We start from the raw sequence: 16,513 nt of genomic DNA on the forward strand, positions 1-16,513 counted from the left end.
TTTTCCTCGCGTCATCAGATTTTTTTTTTTCCATCATTTTTTTATTGGGTATTAACTCATTTTTGTAAGTTTTTTGTCACATTTTTGTAAGTTTTTTGTCAATTTATTTCTTCACATTTTTGTCATTTTTTGGTCATTTTTTTGTCAATTTTTTGTCAATTTTTTTTTTTGTCAAATTTTGATCCCATTTTTGTCATTTTTTTGTCACATTTTTGTCATTTTTTTGTCAATTTTTTAATTATTTTTTTGTCAAATTTTGATCACATTTTTGTTTTTTTTCCAGAAGCTTTAGGATTGGGGTAAAGCCAAACTGGAGAAAATGTGCTCGGTTCAGGTGGGAGTTAAGGGGTTAATCACAGTTACAGTACACTAAAAAAATAAAATGCGTCCAAAATGCTACAAAAAAAAGCAACGAAAACGTGGCAAAAACTCTACAAAAAAGCAACAAAAATGACTAAAACTTGACAACAACAAGAAAGGAGATTAGATGACTTTTGTAGGCCTTAGCTTTCAAATGCTGAACTGGAGAAAATGTGCTCGGATAAGGTTAACATTACACAGAGCAATGTCAAACACAATAAGGCAGAGTTCACCTTTCCGACAGCATGATGAATGAAGCTGTCCTTCAGTCAGTTCGTCCTGGCATGGATGAAGACCCTGCCGTTTTCTCCCTGATGCAGGACTGGAGAAGTTGTGTGATGGACATAATAATATAAGATGAGCCTCCTCGCTCTGCCAGTCCAACGGGCCCTGTCCAGATCATCGTTGTTGAGCCAAAACAATATTTACTTATGTACTAACACAGTCCACTGAGAAAAAGTATATTCCAGCTTGATAAATACATGTATAGCCTACAACAAATCAATGTAAGAGAGACCGGGGCTATTTGTCACACTTTTTTTCAAGAGTTCACTGCTCAGCAAAATCCAACAAGAGTCAGACCTGCATTAAATGAAAGCTTGAAATCTCTTTTCTCCATCACATTGCAATAAATAGTTATTAGCCGTCAAACACAAGCAAATCAACTGTGACAATGTGCCCCATGTGCGGGGCAAGTTGTCACAAGTCATGGGGGGTTGGTTGTCACTATTGTTTTCAATCGTTTTTTATGTTAACTTGATTTGATAACACAGTCACAATGCCATGCCACATGTGTTCATGACACTCATTTGATCTCATCGTTGATTTTTTTGCAAAATGCTCCATACTATGAGGTCTAAAATATAATTCACGAAAAATAACCCAAACATACAGGCTCTATATAATATAATGTTAAAATAAATCGATCATAAAAACAATTTTAGACACACAAGAAAAAAATGTCCTTCCATGTTTTCCCCCATGTGACCAATGACCCCTCCATTTTTTGACAATTAGCCCCGAGTGTCCACTTTACCAACAATGTAAGCTAGCTGAACGGCTAAACGGCTAAAAAGCTAAACGGCTTTAGCATGTTAGCTCTGAGACGGCTCAAATTAAAGCTAGCATCTGTGTCTTTCAGATCAGTGTCTTTTGTTTAAAGGAACAGGCCACCGTTTTTTCACACTGAGATATGTTCTTACCTGAGCTTAGACGAGTTGATACGTACCTGTTTGGTCTGTGTGCGTGCCCGTGGAAGGGCTTGGTCGCCTCTAACTTCAACCCGTTTGGAGCTATAGGAATGTACTGGAAGAGGCCAAATGCTAACAGCAACTTTGGTCTTTTTACGTGATCGAGGGAACACAGTTCTTCCATACTGGGATATGTTCTCACCTGAGCTTAGACGAGTTGATACGTACCTGTCTGGTCTTTGTGTGTGCCCGTGGAAGAGCGTGGTAGCTTCAAACTTCACCTCCATTTGGAGCTATAGGAAAACATTGGGAGAGGCCAAATGCTAACAACATCTTTGGTCGTTTTGGGTCACTGAGAGCACGCACAAAGACCAGACAGGTACGTATCAACTCGTCTAAGCTCAGGTAAAAACATATCTCAGTATGGAAAAACGGTGGCCTGTTCCTTTAAGGCACTAACTAAAGCAAAGCTCTCATTACAGAAATAACCCAAACATTAAAGGTTGTGAGAAACCATGAAAAAAAAAACTATTCAAATGTGTCCCGTCCTCATGTCTTCAGTCCAAATGAGAAATGTATTGTTGGAAGAGAAGAGGAATACCAATACACATATTATATATCAGTACCAGCGTACAGCGCCCTCTCGTGTGGCTATAAAAAGCAAATTGACAAATAGCCCCGATCTCCCCTACCTTACTTTTTCATCCATACCACACTTAGGCTTATATCTGACAATGAAAAGGTGAATAAATCGCGTTACTGAACTTTATGATCATGTGTTTGAGCGAAGACATTCACCACATGAATAAGAAACACATAGAGCTCTGATTCATTGCAGTCAGTAAGTAGTGATCTTTAATTTACGGCAACGCAAGTGGGGGAGATCGGGGCTGTTTGTCATGCGGGTTGGTTGTCACATTGCTTTTTATAGCAGGTTTAACATCCGGATTCTCCTGCTGTCGCTTCCATTTGCACAAAAAAAGCATTGAAATGGGGAAATCGGACTGGGGGGGTAAAGGGTACTGAGTACCCAGGGCCCAGTGCAGGGTGGGGGCCCTCAAAAGTGCTGCAAAAAGCGTTCTGTATTGTAATTTCTAAATTTCCTCATAAATGATACTATAAGAAATACAACAGGGCTGAAATACAATGGTTGTTAGACAGAATTTTGCACAATTTTGGGGGGTGGTGGCCGCCTGTCCACACTTGATTTGTCACACTTGCTCACATTACTGTCATCACTTCACAGCCGGCGGACCACTCTCTTTAAACAGAGGATTCTCGATAGGTGCAGGGCTCCCTCTGCTGGCACAATGGCGTAGTGCAACGATTAGTATCAACCCCTTAACTCCCACCTGAACCGAGCACATTTTCTCCAGTTTGGCTTTACCCCAGTCCAAAAGCTTCTGGGGAAGAAAAGCTGTGAAAATAGCAACAAAACTGAGACGAAAACAATGATGGAAATGTGACAAAAAAGTGGGAAAACATTGACAAAAAAGTGACGGAAAATGGATGAAGAAGTGGCAAAAATGTCACAAGAAATGGAGAAAAAATGGACGAAAAAATGTGACAAAAAATGACAAAAAGTGACAAAAAAATGACAAAAATGTAACAAAAAAATTACAAAAATGTGACAAAAAAATTACAAAAATGTGATTAAAATTTGACCAAAAAAAAGACAAATATTTGACCAAAAAAAAAAAAAGACAAAAATGTGACAAAAAAAATACAAAAATGTGATTAAAATGTGATTAAAAAAAAAAGACAAATATTTGACAAAAAAAAAAAAAAAAAAAGACAAAAATGTGATAAAAAATCACCAAAAAATGACAAAAAAGTTACAAAAATGAGTGGAATACCCAACTAAAAAAATGATGGAAAAAAAATCTGATGACGTAAGGAAAAAGATCCTCTCGGTTCAGGCGGGAGTTAAGAGGTTAATAATCGATATTGGTGGATTCCTCGTTATCAGAGGTGGGGAGTTTAGCAACAAATAGAAGTAGTGACTCAAATATTACAAAAGTAAACAGAAAAGGGTAACACTTTATTTTACCCTTGATACATTGCACCGAACTAAATTTACTACAATGTAACGTGCTCTGTAACAATGTGTAATAACTTGGACCTATGGGTTAGATACACAATGGAATAATATGTATTTGTAGTTGTAGACTTAACTCTAACCCTAAACCTAAAGGTCTCGTGTCCTATTACATTATGTACCTACAAAGTACTAGTGCAAGTTATTCCATTGTGTATCTAACCCATAGGTACAAGTTATTACAGATTGTTACAGGGCACATTACATTGTACTACATGTAGTTATCGTATAATGTATTAATAAGGTACTGTAAAATAAAGTGACACCTGGAAAAGAGTACTATCAAGAGTAAAAATTAAAGTAAACCAAGTTTGTAATATGTTAAACACAATGAATAACGTTTTTGTTGTATATATTGATACTCCGACTTTAAGATGTAGTCAAAAGTAAGTGTGTAAAATGATTCTAAGGAAGTACTCAAGCACTTTGAGATTTCCATGTAAAGTGCTTTACAAATTAAAGGTATTATTATTATTATGTAACCGACGACCCATCATCACTGCTTAGAACTCCCAACTACAAATTCAACATGTAACCACAGATGTTATTTGGTCCTGAGTCGCTAATCTAGTCTCTTTTACTTTGATTTATCCCAAATTGTACAGCCCTGAATATCTGAGATGGGATTCAAGTTTAAGAATCAATCATTTTTACCACTTGCGAACAAAGTAAACACAGCTATATAATACTTCAAACTACACCAACAGCAATTTCAACAGCGGAATGACAAAAGGGGTTGACATAGTTGAAGAATCATATTTTATTTTCCAAACAATTGAGAGATGTTAAACACTGAACAAATAAAGATGCCCATTAAAGTCCAAACTCCAGATTTCTTCCTCCTTCCTTTTTTATTGCCAGCTTGTTTCAGAATTGTGCGGTCCCTCCCCCCTCTCCCACGCTCTCTCTCTCTTCTTCACCGGAGATCCAATAAGTCAGCTAACTCTGTGCATATACCGCAGTCGGATTGATTCAGACACTTGCACAAAATAAAATAAAGAATTCCCATCTCTCGAGGAGGAGAACAGACAGGCGGGCAGGCAGGCGTTTTTTCCAAAAGCAAAAAAAAAAAAAAAACTAGCTTAACGTTTTCACCAAGGCACATTGGTAGGGATGTATACATGGAACAGCGATGGAGGCAGAGTTGGGGAAGATGGAGGGAAAAATGAATAGAAATGCAAAGAAATGCTACTTGAACAGCTTCCTATCTGATATTGGAAGAACTTCACAGAGACTCCATCGAGTGAGAAAAGCCAACGATGTTACGTCCTGGAAGTGCATTAAGAGGCGGCAACCCTGTACATTCGCAATCAAATGGAACACTTTTTTTGTTTTTTTCGTCTCTTTTTGGAAATATTTCAAAAGGCAACTAAGATCTAGAGAGGAAACGGTAGCGTTCCGAGTGTGACGGGAGTTGTATGAAGCACTTGTGGATAGAAAGTGTACAAATTTGGCGTTTCCATTTCGATCTGTGCCGCCGCCATTACCGTAATATTATCAAATTGCTAGACTTTATGGCACCAGTTACAGCAAAGTTTATCAATCAATCAGAAGTTGTCATGGGAACCCCCAATCAAAATACCCAAAAGCTATCCACCTAGCAAGTGCAACGGCGGACGCTTTGACAGGCCAACTAGCAGAGAATTAGCGATGATGCTAATTGAATGTGTTTTTGGTTTTCAATTTTGTTTAAAAAAAAACACATGAAAACAAATGCATCCTCATCTAATTATAGTAAACAGATTTAATAGTTAATAGTAGTAAAATTTGAAAAATATTCTCTAAAGGAATAGTTCAATTTTCAATCTAACAAAGGGCACGGCTGATGCAACACTTGTGGTGATATTGGGCATACTTGACAAGGCCCCGAGCTATTTTCCGCAGCTTTCCCCTTGTGTCCTAATTATTTCATACTGCGGCAATTAAGGCTCTGATTACCCGCTGATTTCCACAAACAAATATTTAACTAGTTGCAATGATAGATTTTTTTTTAACATAGGGTTAAGTTTGACTGCGATATCTTCACGTGGTGTAAAGTTTGTTAATTCCTACGTCGGTCAGGTGGCGAGACGGTGATGAAAATGGAAGAGGCTTGTACAGAATGGCAATGTTATCAAAATGTATAGAATTGTTTCTTTGTAAAGCTTTAATACAGTAACAAAGGGGAAGCTTCATTTACCACAAAACCTTTTTTTTTTTTTTTTATACTTAAGGCAATCGATTCTGTAATTCCCATTTCAAATATAGTGCAAATATAGTTAAGTGCATGAAACAAACTGAATGGCATTTCATAATCAATTACTAATTCAGATTCAATTTTGTACCAGCAGTGGATACGTTAATGATGTTGGAAAAGTGGGGTTTAAATGTGTTTTTGCGTCAGTTCGGTTTGCTTCTCTTCACCAGCTGTCCACAAGTCCATACAACTCCTCAAAGTAAAGTTGAACTAATTTGCATCAAACGAGTGATGATTAGCAGTTGAGAACATTTCCTGGGTGTGAACTTGAAGCTGAAGCAAGGTATGGAATGTTTTGCCCAAAATGCATCGGCCAATGCAGAAACATGGTCGTGCCCGTTACACGCAGGAAATCCGGTCGACGACAATGTAACGCCAACAACGAGGAGGAAGCAAAAAGAAAATCTGCGTTTATGAACAACCCAAAATAAATAAGATGTATTACATGATAACATTTGATAATTTACTCTGTGTGTCACATAAAGCTTGGGTGACTGCCTCGGGAGCGCCAGTCTCATTGTGTATGGATGGGTTCAGGGCACCAACATGGTGTAGTACAGGTCGGCTAAACCCCAACCTTCCCCCAGTCGCAGCTTAAGTTCCTCAGCAAACAAAAGGCAGCAGAAGAGGACAATGGCACTCAGAGAGACTCTGTGGGAAAGTTAATCATTTTTAAATGTGACCATGTCTTGTAAACAGGTGTGTGCTACGAAGCCATTGTAATACCAGTAACAGTTTAATGGTAGGTGAATTTGTACAAGCTCGTTCATTTTTAAAATAACAAGTACTATGACTGCTATAATGTGTCACGAAGAGCTATGTAAGAATGGCTATACTGTTGTTAAGTTAATCAAAATCAATGTTTTACATGTTATTGTGCACTGTTGTTTAGGAACACCACATTCGGCTTCATGCTTTGGACCAAAACTATCACTGGAAGCACATTTAGCCCAGTTTAGTTTTTGTGTATATCTTATGCTGTTGTAAAATTATCTTTTATCTTTTTAGAAAAATTAGAATTTATATAGAATCACTTGATTGGGGCATCTATTGAATGAATCTCCTTCGTAGTCACAGCCCTTAGGTCAATCCAGAATAACCATGTCCACCTCAGTGCCCTTTATTTTAATGGCAGCATTTCTGCTACAATGGCCTAATCTTTCCTGTGGCTATTATTTCGGGGGAGAAAATAACAAAACAAAAAACAGCCCTTAAAATTACAAACTCAACTATCACTTTTTTTTTTATTTCTCATGTTTACCACAACATTTCAGATCGGCAGGGCGAGGCAATAGTGGGGGCCTGGGGGGAGTTTAGCGTTCCTGCTGTAATATCCAAACTCACAGTGGACAGATTAACTGAGTAGAACCCCTCAGTCTAGGCAAACGTATGGCAGGATGTTGAGTCTGCTCTCGTCCCCGTGTGGGTCTAATGATATGCACTCTGTCCAGTCGTACCACTTGCCCTGGGTGTCATAGCACCCGTTGACCCCGGGCCAGTGCTGCGTCTGTATCCTGTCCATGTCGTCCTCCGTAAGGGGCCGCGTCACCCCAGGCAGCTCCTCCACAGGCGGGCTCAACTGTAACACATGCGTGTGCCTGGTCTCTGCCGGGCCTTGTTCCTCCCTTTTTAAGTACTCGGACATGAAAAAGTGTGCACTGGGGGCCTGCACTCCAGACGACGTCAGCACGTTGCTCTGGAGGTGTAGGTAGGACTGAATGAACTCGTTCGTGGACAGCTCCTTCCAGTTGGTTTGATGGAAAGGGTTGGGGCCTTGGGGGGTGGTGGATGTGATGGTTGTTGTTGTTGTTGTTGTGGAGGGTACTTGGGCAGTGTTTTCAGTTCTTTTTGGGGGTTGGGGTTCTGAAATGATGGTTTCCTCAGAGTGAGTCTGTTCTTTATGGACTATAGGTTTAATCTGCCCAGTAACTGGGTCAAACGTCAGTCTGCGTTCTTTTAACCGAACTGGTTTACTTGCATCTTCTAATTTCTGACCATCCAAGTTAACGGAGTAGTCCCTAGGGCGATATTTCCTTCGTTTATGCTCTGTGCTGTGTTCGGATTCCTCAGAAACAGTTGGTCTGAGTTGGTCCGGTGATGGGGAGACGGTAGGCGATTCCAAATGTGTGTCCTGTAGCGAGGCCTCTGAACACCAGTGTGAAGTAGAGGACCTATACGAAGATTGAGGCAGTCTGTCGGTGAAAGTGGGCTGGGATGGAGAGGGCACAGACACTGGGGAGTCAGGCGAACCCTTTAGTGCATAAGAACCAGAGCATTTGACGTCCTGCTTAACGCTCCGAGGGCTGCGGGCCTGATAGTACCCCCCACCCCCACTGTCATCCAGCCTTGGGGCCTTTTGGGGAACCGCAGCTTTGATCAAAGAAGAAGTGCTAGGTAGTTTGGCCATGCCCGGAGAACTAGGCCGAGGCTTTACAGCATTTACAGGAATGCGACACATTTTATCATTGTCCAGGTGCTCGAGCCGCAGTCCGTCTGGCGATGGGACCACCTCCTGCTCCTGTCGGTCCGGGCTGGCCAAGATGCCATTACTGGGTGGTGGAGACAAGGAGACGTCAAAAGGAGACAGTTTGGACATTTTTTCGGGTATGTGCACCCCGCTGTCCCTGTTCTCCGCTCGCCGCTTACGGCTCGATTTCTCTGCTTTGGGAGAGTAGGTGTTGTGCACATCATTTCGGAGCTTGACTTCCGGGACCGCTTTGCCTGCCAATGGGATGTCCTGTGGGGCAGGGTGAGAGCTGCCATTGGTGGATCCGGGGGCAGCACTGGGAGCTACAGCAGCACCTGGTTCAATCAGCTTCTGCCAGTTCCTCAGGAGCTTCTTTGCACGTTTAGCAAGGTCTTCATCCTTGGTTTTCTTCCTTACGTCATTAATGAGCTTTCCTAATCGTGTTTCCTATGAAAAAAAAGAAAAACACTGCATGAACTTCTTACACCTACCCCTGCAGGCAGACATGATTGTACGTACGGTAGTGGTGGTACCGCTGCAATGTGTAAACTACAGATAGAAATGAACACATGTTTTGACAGATTTTGTCTTAATGAACAAGCTCATTACTTGGATACTCAGTGATGACACTCTAAACGTGAACAAAACTCTTAATATACTCTTATTAAAGAGGAGCGTAAACTCACAGCTGCTGTGGAGAGAATCTGAAGCTCAGAAAATAGAAGCGGGAGAATTTTTGACAGAATTCCAATTTGACATTACCCGGGTCACTTTCCCAAAATCAACTCTGCCACATTCGCATGATTGCACTACTATATGATGCGGCAGCTAGAGCCATTCTCAGACAATGAGATCTAAATCATTGTATACTGATAGTGTGTGTGGAAACATGTGGTAAGCAAGGGAGAACTTACCTCAAGTGCTTCTTTGGTGATGGGATACTTCTCCAGACAGGTAATGACCTCCAGTACTGCCACCATGTTGCATATCTGGAATGACAAGCATTTAAAAAGATTTTATTTCCTCACATCTTGAGGCTAAAGTAATATTTCATAGACCTTTGGGTTGAGCAGTTCACTGTTCAATGAATCATTGTTTGCACCAAAAGAGGTGGTCTTAATTCAGTGCGATATCTGCTCTGCGTGAACTCCAGATGGAAGCCAGCTCGGCAGCAGTTTGGACTCTAAACCCAAATGCAGGAAGTGACATGTGTTCAAACACCAAGAGAGACCAAGGAAGTGGCATCTTCAGGAAATGTCTGACTATCTGACTTGAAAACCAGAAGTTAGCAACTCACTGGACTGTGGAACCAAGTGAAGAGATTTATTGCAATCGTAATTTGCAGGCTACTGCATAACAATTTAAAATGAGAAAAACTGTTATTAACCACACAGGAAGTTGCCCTTGACTTCAACCATGAGTAGAGTTGGGGATTCTATTTGATAGAGGAAACTCATCTGAATATCCTCATCTGGAACCTCAAGGATTTTTCCCAATGCATGACAGTGCACTGACTCTTCTATAAGGATAAACTGCTCACCTCATAAAGTCGTTGTGTTTTTAATAGAATCTAATTATTTAAATGACAAAAAAGCAATACGTTTATAATTGAAGTAAATCCTTACCACAGCATTACTGAAACAGGTTTAAGAAATAATAGGCCTATAGGACAGTGCCCTTATCCATGTGCTACAGTTCAAATCAAGAATGTTTAGAAGTACGTTCATATACAGAGGGGTTATTCAAGAAAAAAAACTATGACTTGATTATCCTGGATTCTAGATATGAAGGCTGAATGCAAGAACGTACAAGTGTCATGTCCAACTGTCGCACACCGACAAACGTGGCATTTGACGCAAAATGCAGAGCTTGTTTGTCAAGGGCTTCAAAAGAGGAGATATTGGTGTTGTTAGGACAAAAGAAGAATGATTCAATGTCACAGTCTTACATGTATTAGCATTGGCTTCTGCTCCCGTTGATCTAACTTGAGAAGTAGTCCGACTCAACTTTAGCTGCTAAGGCTAAAGTTAGCCGTATAGGGTTAACACGCATCGATAAAACAAAGCAACAGTGATGAAATATATGTGTAAGAAAGTTGACGAGGCGGTACGGGAGACTATTGGGGTTCTGTATTTTATATGACAGGTCCAAAAGAGGTCACATATTTTGACTAGCATGTGCGTTGATGCTAGGCTAACGTTAGCATGCTAATCGTAGATTACAGTAAACTGTAGCCTAACCAGAGAGTATAAATTGTTGTGAGATTGCCAGCATTGTTATGGTAAGCATTGATGTAGTTGTAGATAAACGAGAACTTCAAGTAGTCGTACCTCCCACATGCTGTCAGTTAAATAACCGGAACATTTAAATTATTATACTAAAAATATGTATAGCTTGTCCCTTTCGGAAATACTTCTAAGGTTCAGAGTAAGGTGAGACAACGTTTTGCTCTTTATATGAAGATATTTGTATCGTAGCACACACATATTGACAACTTCAGACAATTCAATTTCTGTAATTGAATAAATAGAGTTTGACAATAGATGCTCCGTAAACACTGAAGGCCGCTGACGGGCTGAAACCATTGGTTCACAACCAATCACATGCCAAAAAGCAGCCATGACTTTTCTCTGGTTTGCGATCTCTCCCTGAAGAAGCATTTCTGACTGAACGCTGTTGCTAAGTTAGCTCCAAGCTGTCAACTCCAGAGACTTCTGATGTCGACGCTTTTACCAAAGGCTCAGCAAAAGATTTGAACATTAAAAGTGTGCTTTCAGAGCTGCGTGGATACGTATGTTTGTTACACTGAAGTAGTATGCCTTCCGTTCAGAGATGCAGTCCAATAACTTTAGCTCTCATTTGTCTCACAGGGAGGAATTCGCGTTGTTGCAACACCAGCACCATTAGCACCGTAGGAGATCGCATTAGGTAAGATACACCGCCGAATAAACGGACGTGTCGTGTATGTACGATCTGTGAAGACTGTGAAGCTGCTAGTTAGCCGCTAGCCGCACTCACATTGCTCTGACTGTCGATGGCCTGCAGCAGCCGGTCCTTCATCTGCTGCGGGGTTGCTGGGACCGTGCTCATTGCCTGTTCGGTGCGGTCCGGAGGATGGAGGGAGGAATCCCCCGAAATCAAAACCCCCCGGAGATGATGGTCGCTCAGAAGCCGCTGCGGTGACACGTCAGGCGCCCGAACAGCATATTTTGAGTCGCCTAAAAAGCGAGACGGCTGGGTGATCTCACATGGACACTGGGCTGGCCGTGGGCTGCTGCCTGGTCTGTCGGCGCGATCCTCTTCTACAGCCCCGGATCAACCTCGGCTACACGGCCCGCTCTGCATGACGGGAAAGTACGCGCACAACACACTGACGTCAGCACGCACACAAGGAAATAATACATAGCGATATTATTATAGGTTAGTGCTAGATCGTATGCTCCGGAGGGACAGTCTGCTGTGAAAACGTGAGATATCGTGACACAAATTAAGGATAGGGCCAGGGAAATGGTTAACCTCTTAACTCCCGCCTGAACCGAGAGGATCTTTTTCCTCACGTCATCAGATTTTTTTTCCAACATTTTTTTGTTGGGTGTTCAACTCATTTTTGTAACTTATTTGTAATTTATCCCATTTTTGTCATTTTTTTCCGTCCATTTTTAATCAATTTTTTGTCACATTTTTGACATTTTTCTGTCCATTTTTTATCAATTTTTTTAATTTTTTTTGGTCACATTTTTGTCATTTTTTGTCAATTTCTTGTGACATTTTTGCCACTTTTTCATACATTTTTCATCACTTTTTGTCAATGTTTTCTCACTTTTTTGTCACATTTCCATCATTGTTTTGTTGCTATTTTCACTGCTTTTTTTCCAGAAGCTTTTGGACTGGGGTAAAGCCAAACTGGAGAAAATGTGCTCGGTTCAAGTGGGAGTTAAGGGGTTAACTTTAAGGATTAGGGTTAGGATTAGGATTATTTGCATTTTTAGACAAACCAACTCATAAATCAATACAAACTCACAGCAGACCGTCCCTCCGGAGCATACGATCTAGCACTAACCATTATTATATATATTTTAAAAAAAATAAACATGCGACAAAAACATGATTAAAAAGTGATGAAAAAGCGAAAAAAAAAAAAAAGAGCCACAAAAAAGCCACTAAAGAGCAACAAAAAAGCGACAAAAACCTGCTGGAAAGGCAAAAGTAACACAATAAAAACGCGACAAAAACACAACAAAAATGACAAAAACGTGACGAAAATACGACAAAAATGCTTCAAAAACGTACTGACAACGCGACGACAAAGTCACGATCAGTTTTGTAGGTCTTAGCTTTCAAATAAGGCATTACACTGGCCTACAGGCTATAACCTTTTAGATTTGGGTAAAGCCGAACTGGAGAAAATGTGCTCGGTTCAGGTGGGGGTGAGGTTAAAGGTGTAGGAGTGTGACCACATATATACACATACACAACTGGGACCTGTTGAGCATTTTGGTGGAAAATGAAGGGACTGAGAAATAAACCATTTCATTTCTAAATAAGGGACAGGACGTGGTCTGTACTCCTAAGACGTTGCAGTTTTATGATGAAGGCCTTGAATATATTATTAACCCATAACAATGTTTGACAGCAGCACAACAGAAAGGAATAACTCCGTCATTTGTGAAGTATTGCCATTGACCAGCAGATGGCGGAAGAGTTTTAGAAAACAATCAGTTCTCACCATTGATTAGGTGAGTGTGCAAGCATCCTATATGATTAAGATACCACAACATAGACAAAACACAGCAATACAGCTAGCTATTATGAGGTTGTAGTGAAACTTTGACAAAGGGAAAGTTTTGAATAATATCTTTTCAAAGGATTTTTTAAGCCAGCAGAAAGTAAGAGCATGAATGTATTTTGTTCCTGTAAGCCTGCCATCAGCTATTCCTCCTCCATCCCACGAGCAGAATGTCCAGTGTGTTCTCTCTGCGGGCTGTGAAGTGGGCTCAAACTCAGATGTGGAGGGGACGTCCACTTTATCTAACTATTTGAAATGATCACGAACTGTCTATTTAGGAGTTTTAAGGAATCAATCCATTTTCTTCCGCTTTATCCGGGGCCGGATTGCGGAGGCAGCAGTCTGAGCAGAGATGCCCAGCCTTCCCCATCCACGCACACTTCCTCCAGCTGTTCTGGGGGAATCCCAAGCCGGCGGCAGGAATCTCAATCGACGTCACAAATATTGCAATTGGATATTTTTGAAGTATCATACACCTCATGACAGAAACAGTCACAAGTACTTATTTAGATATACTTCTTTTAATGTCATTTACAAATCAGAATAATGCAAAGGTACAAAGACAGAAGCCTCCACAAGAGAAAATACATTAGGTTACGGTTCAAACAGAAGCGTATGCCATCTTTAAATAAGCGCACATGTACAGGCAAACTCAGGGTCTTTTGGTCCGATTCAACAACGGCGAAACTAGAAAAACACAATTTCTGAAGCTGTCGTCTTAAAGGGTTTGCTCAACACAAAAAAGAAGTTTGCATATTTTTTGAGCGCATGTCCCCTGCTGCAAAGTTCCGTGTCACAAAACAAGGAACGCGATGCAAATCCTATACACGGCAGTAAAACAGTAGCCCGGCCAGTCGAAAACCACTTCGCGCTTTTCCTTTTCTTCACGAAGACGTACTTGCCCTGGGAACCGGTGTTGATTTGCAAACTTGTGAGAAAATTGATAAGGCTCCCGGACGGACGATCCTGCTTTTTAGAACAAGAAAGTAGAAGTGGCTGGCTGGCCGGGCTACTCAAACGCACAGAATCACCAAGAAAGTAAATACAGGAGAATTTAGCTGCCACTGAATGAGGTTTACTTGTCCTCGAAGGTTACGCACAAACAAGTCACGGACCTGATAAAGACGCCGGTCCGATTCTCGTCCTGATTCTCTTCTGCAAATGAAAAATATTATATTGAACAAAAGTATTGACAAGGTGTGATTGACATTTAGTGACATACAGTACAGTAGACTTCTGCTTTCCAGGGTATATGACACTTTACAATAATACATTTAATAACAATAACTGGTCGTACAGATTGATGCGTTGAAAGAAATAGGTAAAACAAATATTATGGTCTACCAGGTAAGATGCTGTGGTGTTGTTTTAATGCAGGGTCAGGCGTATTTACCATTAATCAAAGCCACACTGCGGGACACTGTTGCTTCATCTCCAGAGTAACTAAACTGTCGTAAAACTCAAAACAAAAACGTTGGCAATACCAAACATGCTCCTAATGCTCAGCTAGACACAAACAATGCTATTTGTGCAGAACCTGATCAGAATACAGCATTTGGAAGAGTACTAAATGGTTTGAAACCTCATGTTGGCTAGCAAGCAAAAAGTCTGAGGATAGGAGAGCCTGCTCAAAGTAGACGCGTTTATTTTGTTTTGGTTTGTTTTTTCCGCCAAAGAAGTACCCGTAAAGACGCAAGTAAGTGCTTGCATAAAAAAAAAAGAAAGAAAGGTTAAACAGTGTGGCTTTAAATTACAACATTCAGTCAATTTTACTACAGGATAAACCAGAAAATATTTATCCACCAAGGTTTGTCAAAATGAAGTTTTGCCCAGTGATTTTAAAATGGGTCATCACTAGCCTGGCCAGCCAGACTACACGCTTTTCCCATTCTTAACAAAGACGTGCTTTTGAACAGAAACAAAAAGCAGGGGTGGCTGGCTGGCCGAGCTAGGTCATCACTGGAATGTATGGTTCTTATTCATCCATTTGTCTTCGGAAGCTGGAACTCAAAGTCATTTTATCTGAATTACTGTACGCTAGTTGTCAGAAAGTTTCCTGACAATGAGACAAATACATGTGATTGAAGATCTCGTAAAAGTCAACCAAAACATGAACATAATTAACTTACTACCCGTAGAGTGTCATTGTGTAGCGCACTTTGCTCTTGTTGTCATTAGCCCATGATGGACGTTAGCAACATTAGCATCACAGAGCAAACAGTGCATTTTATACCTTCGAGGACAATTGGAACGCACCATTAATCCTAAACTAAAGAGTAAATGAAAAATATTGAGTTTTAGACAACTGCACAGCACTGACAACCTAGTGATTACAAATAGCACTTGCATCATCTTTATAATAACTGATGATTCAAAGATTTTGACAGAATAAAACCATGCCCTGTCTCATTTATGGTTCCTTGAGACTTTGGCTTTGGGGCGGCTAATGGAGTTAATATTAAACTGATAATCAATCTGTTTGACATAATCATTACATGGTAAAGACAAACACAGCTGTCAACCTGAACTGAAATAACACACTATTCCAAAACACAGAAAAGTACAAAGCATGTCTATAAAACCTTTCAAACAAAAGTTACAAAAAAGGTGGGGTATTGCACAAATTGAAAGCACACGAAGAATATTGCAAAAGACCAAACAACAGCTTTTACAAATGTCCATAAAAAGCTGATTAGACTCACCATGCACTTAATGTGGACAAAACAGAGACATTTTTAAGTGCGAGTCCAGTTGTTTTGTCACAAGACGCAAAGGGACAAAAGGCAAAGTACGCAAAAGCAAAGACGTAAACAAAAAGAAGCAGATATTTGCGACATTAGAAAAGTAGTAAGATTAGCATATCAGTTATTAGTCTGGGTACTGTGTGTTATGAGTATGTGATTAATTTATAGTATATTTAGGAAGTATTCTTGCCCCTTTATTTATCCCTATGTTATTATGTTGTGTTGGTTCATATAGAAGCTGCATCAAGTCTAAAGTCTTTATTCTTATATTCTTATATCTATCTTATATTCTATCTTTATTCTTCGATTGCACATTTGTTTTGTCTTTTTATTGCACATTTTCCCAAATGTCTCCACTGGGAGATTAATAATGTAATAAATACCTTATCTTATGAGAGAGCAATGGAACTGCAGTTGTTGTATTAAATGTCCCACTTGTCCCTTGCAAATGTATTATTTTTTCATATTTTTCAGCAGTTTTAACATTTCTGTTTTTAATGGATAACTGTAAATTGATCCTTGTGTAATTTTACCAATAGAAAAGTAATGTTTGAGAGTTCCTGTTTCAGTCTGCTCTGAGATAGATCTTTGAATAAAAACTAAGTTACTCTCTACTTCACTGTAAGTAAATC

General features: G+C 40.2%; 1 protein-coding gene across 1 annotated transcript; it reads right to left on the minus strand.

Annotated features, from left to right (window-relative positions):
- Window positions 1–6,660: 6,660 nt before the first annotated feature.
- crsp7 (cofactor required for Sp1 transcriptional activation, subunit 7) lies at window positions 6,661–11,708 on the minus strand. Its single transcript, XM_079570280.1, has 3 exons — window positions 11,370–11,708; window positions 9,266–9,340; window positions 6,661–8,798 (listed from the first exon to the last, which is right to left on the minus strand). The coding sequence occupies exons 1-3, from the start codon at window positions 11,439–11,441 to the stop codon at window positions 7,257–7,259; spliced, it is 1,689 nt and encodes a 562-aa protein (XP_079426406.1). The 5' UTR covers window positions 11,442–11,708; the 3' UTR covers window positions 6,661–7,256.
- Window positions 11,709–16,513: the final 4,805 nt, after the last annotated feature.

Source organism: Gobius niger (genome assembly GCF_951799975.1).
Source record: "Gobius niger genome assembly, chromosome: 13".
Lineage (NCBI taxonomy): Eukaryota > Metazoa > Chordata > Actinopteri > Gobiiformes > Gobiidae > Gobius > Gobius niger.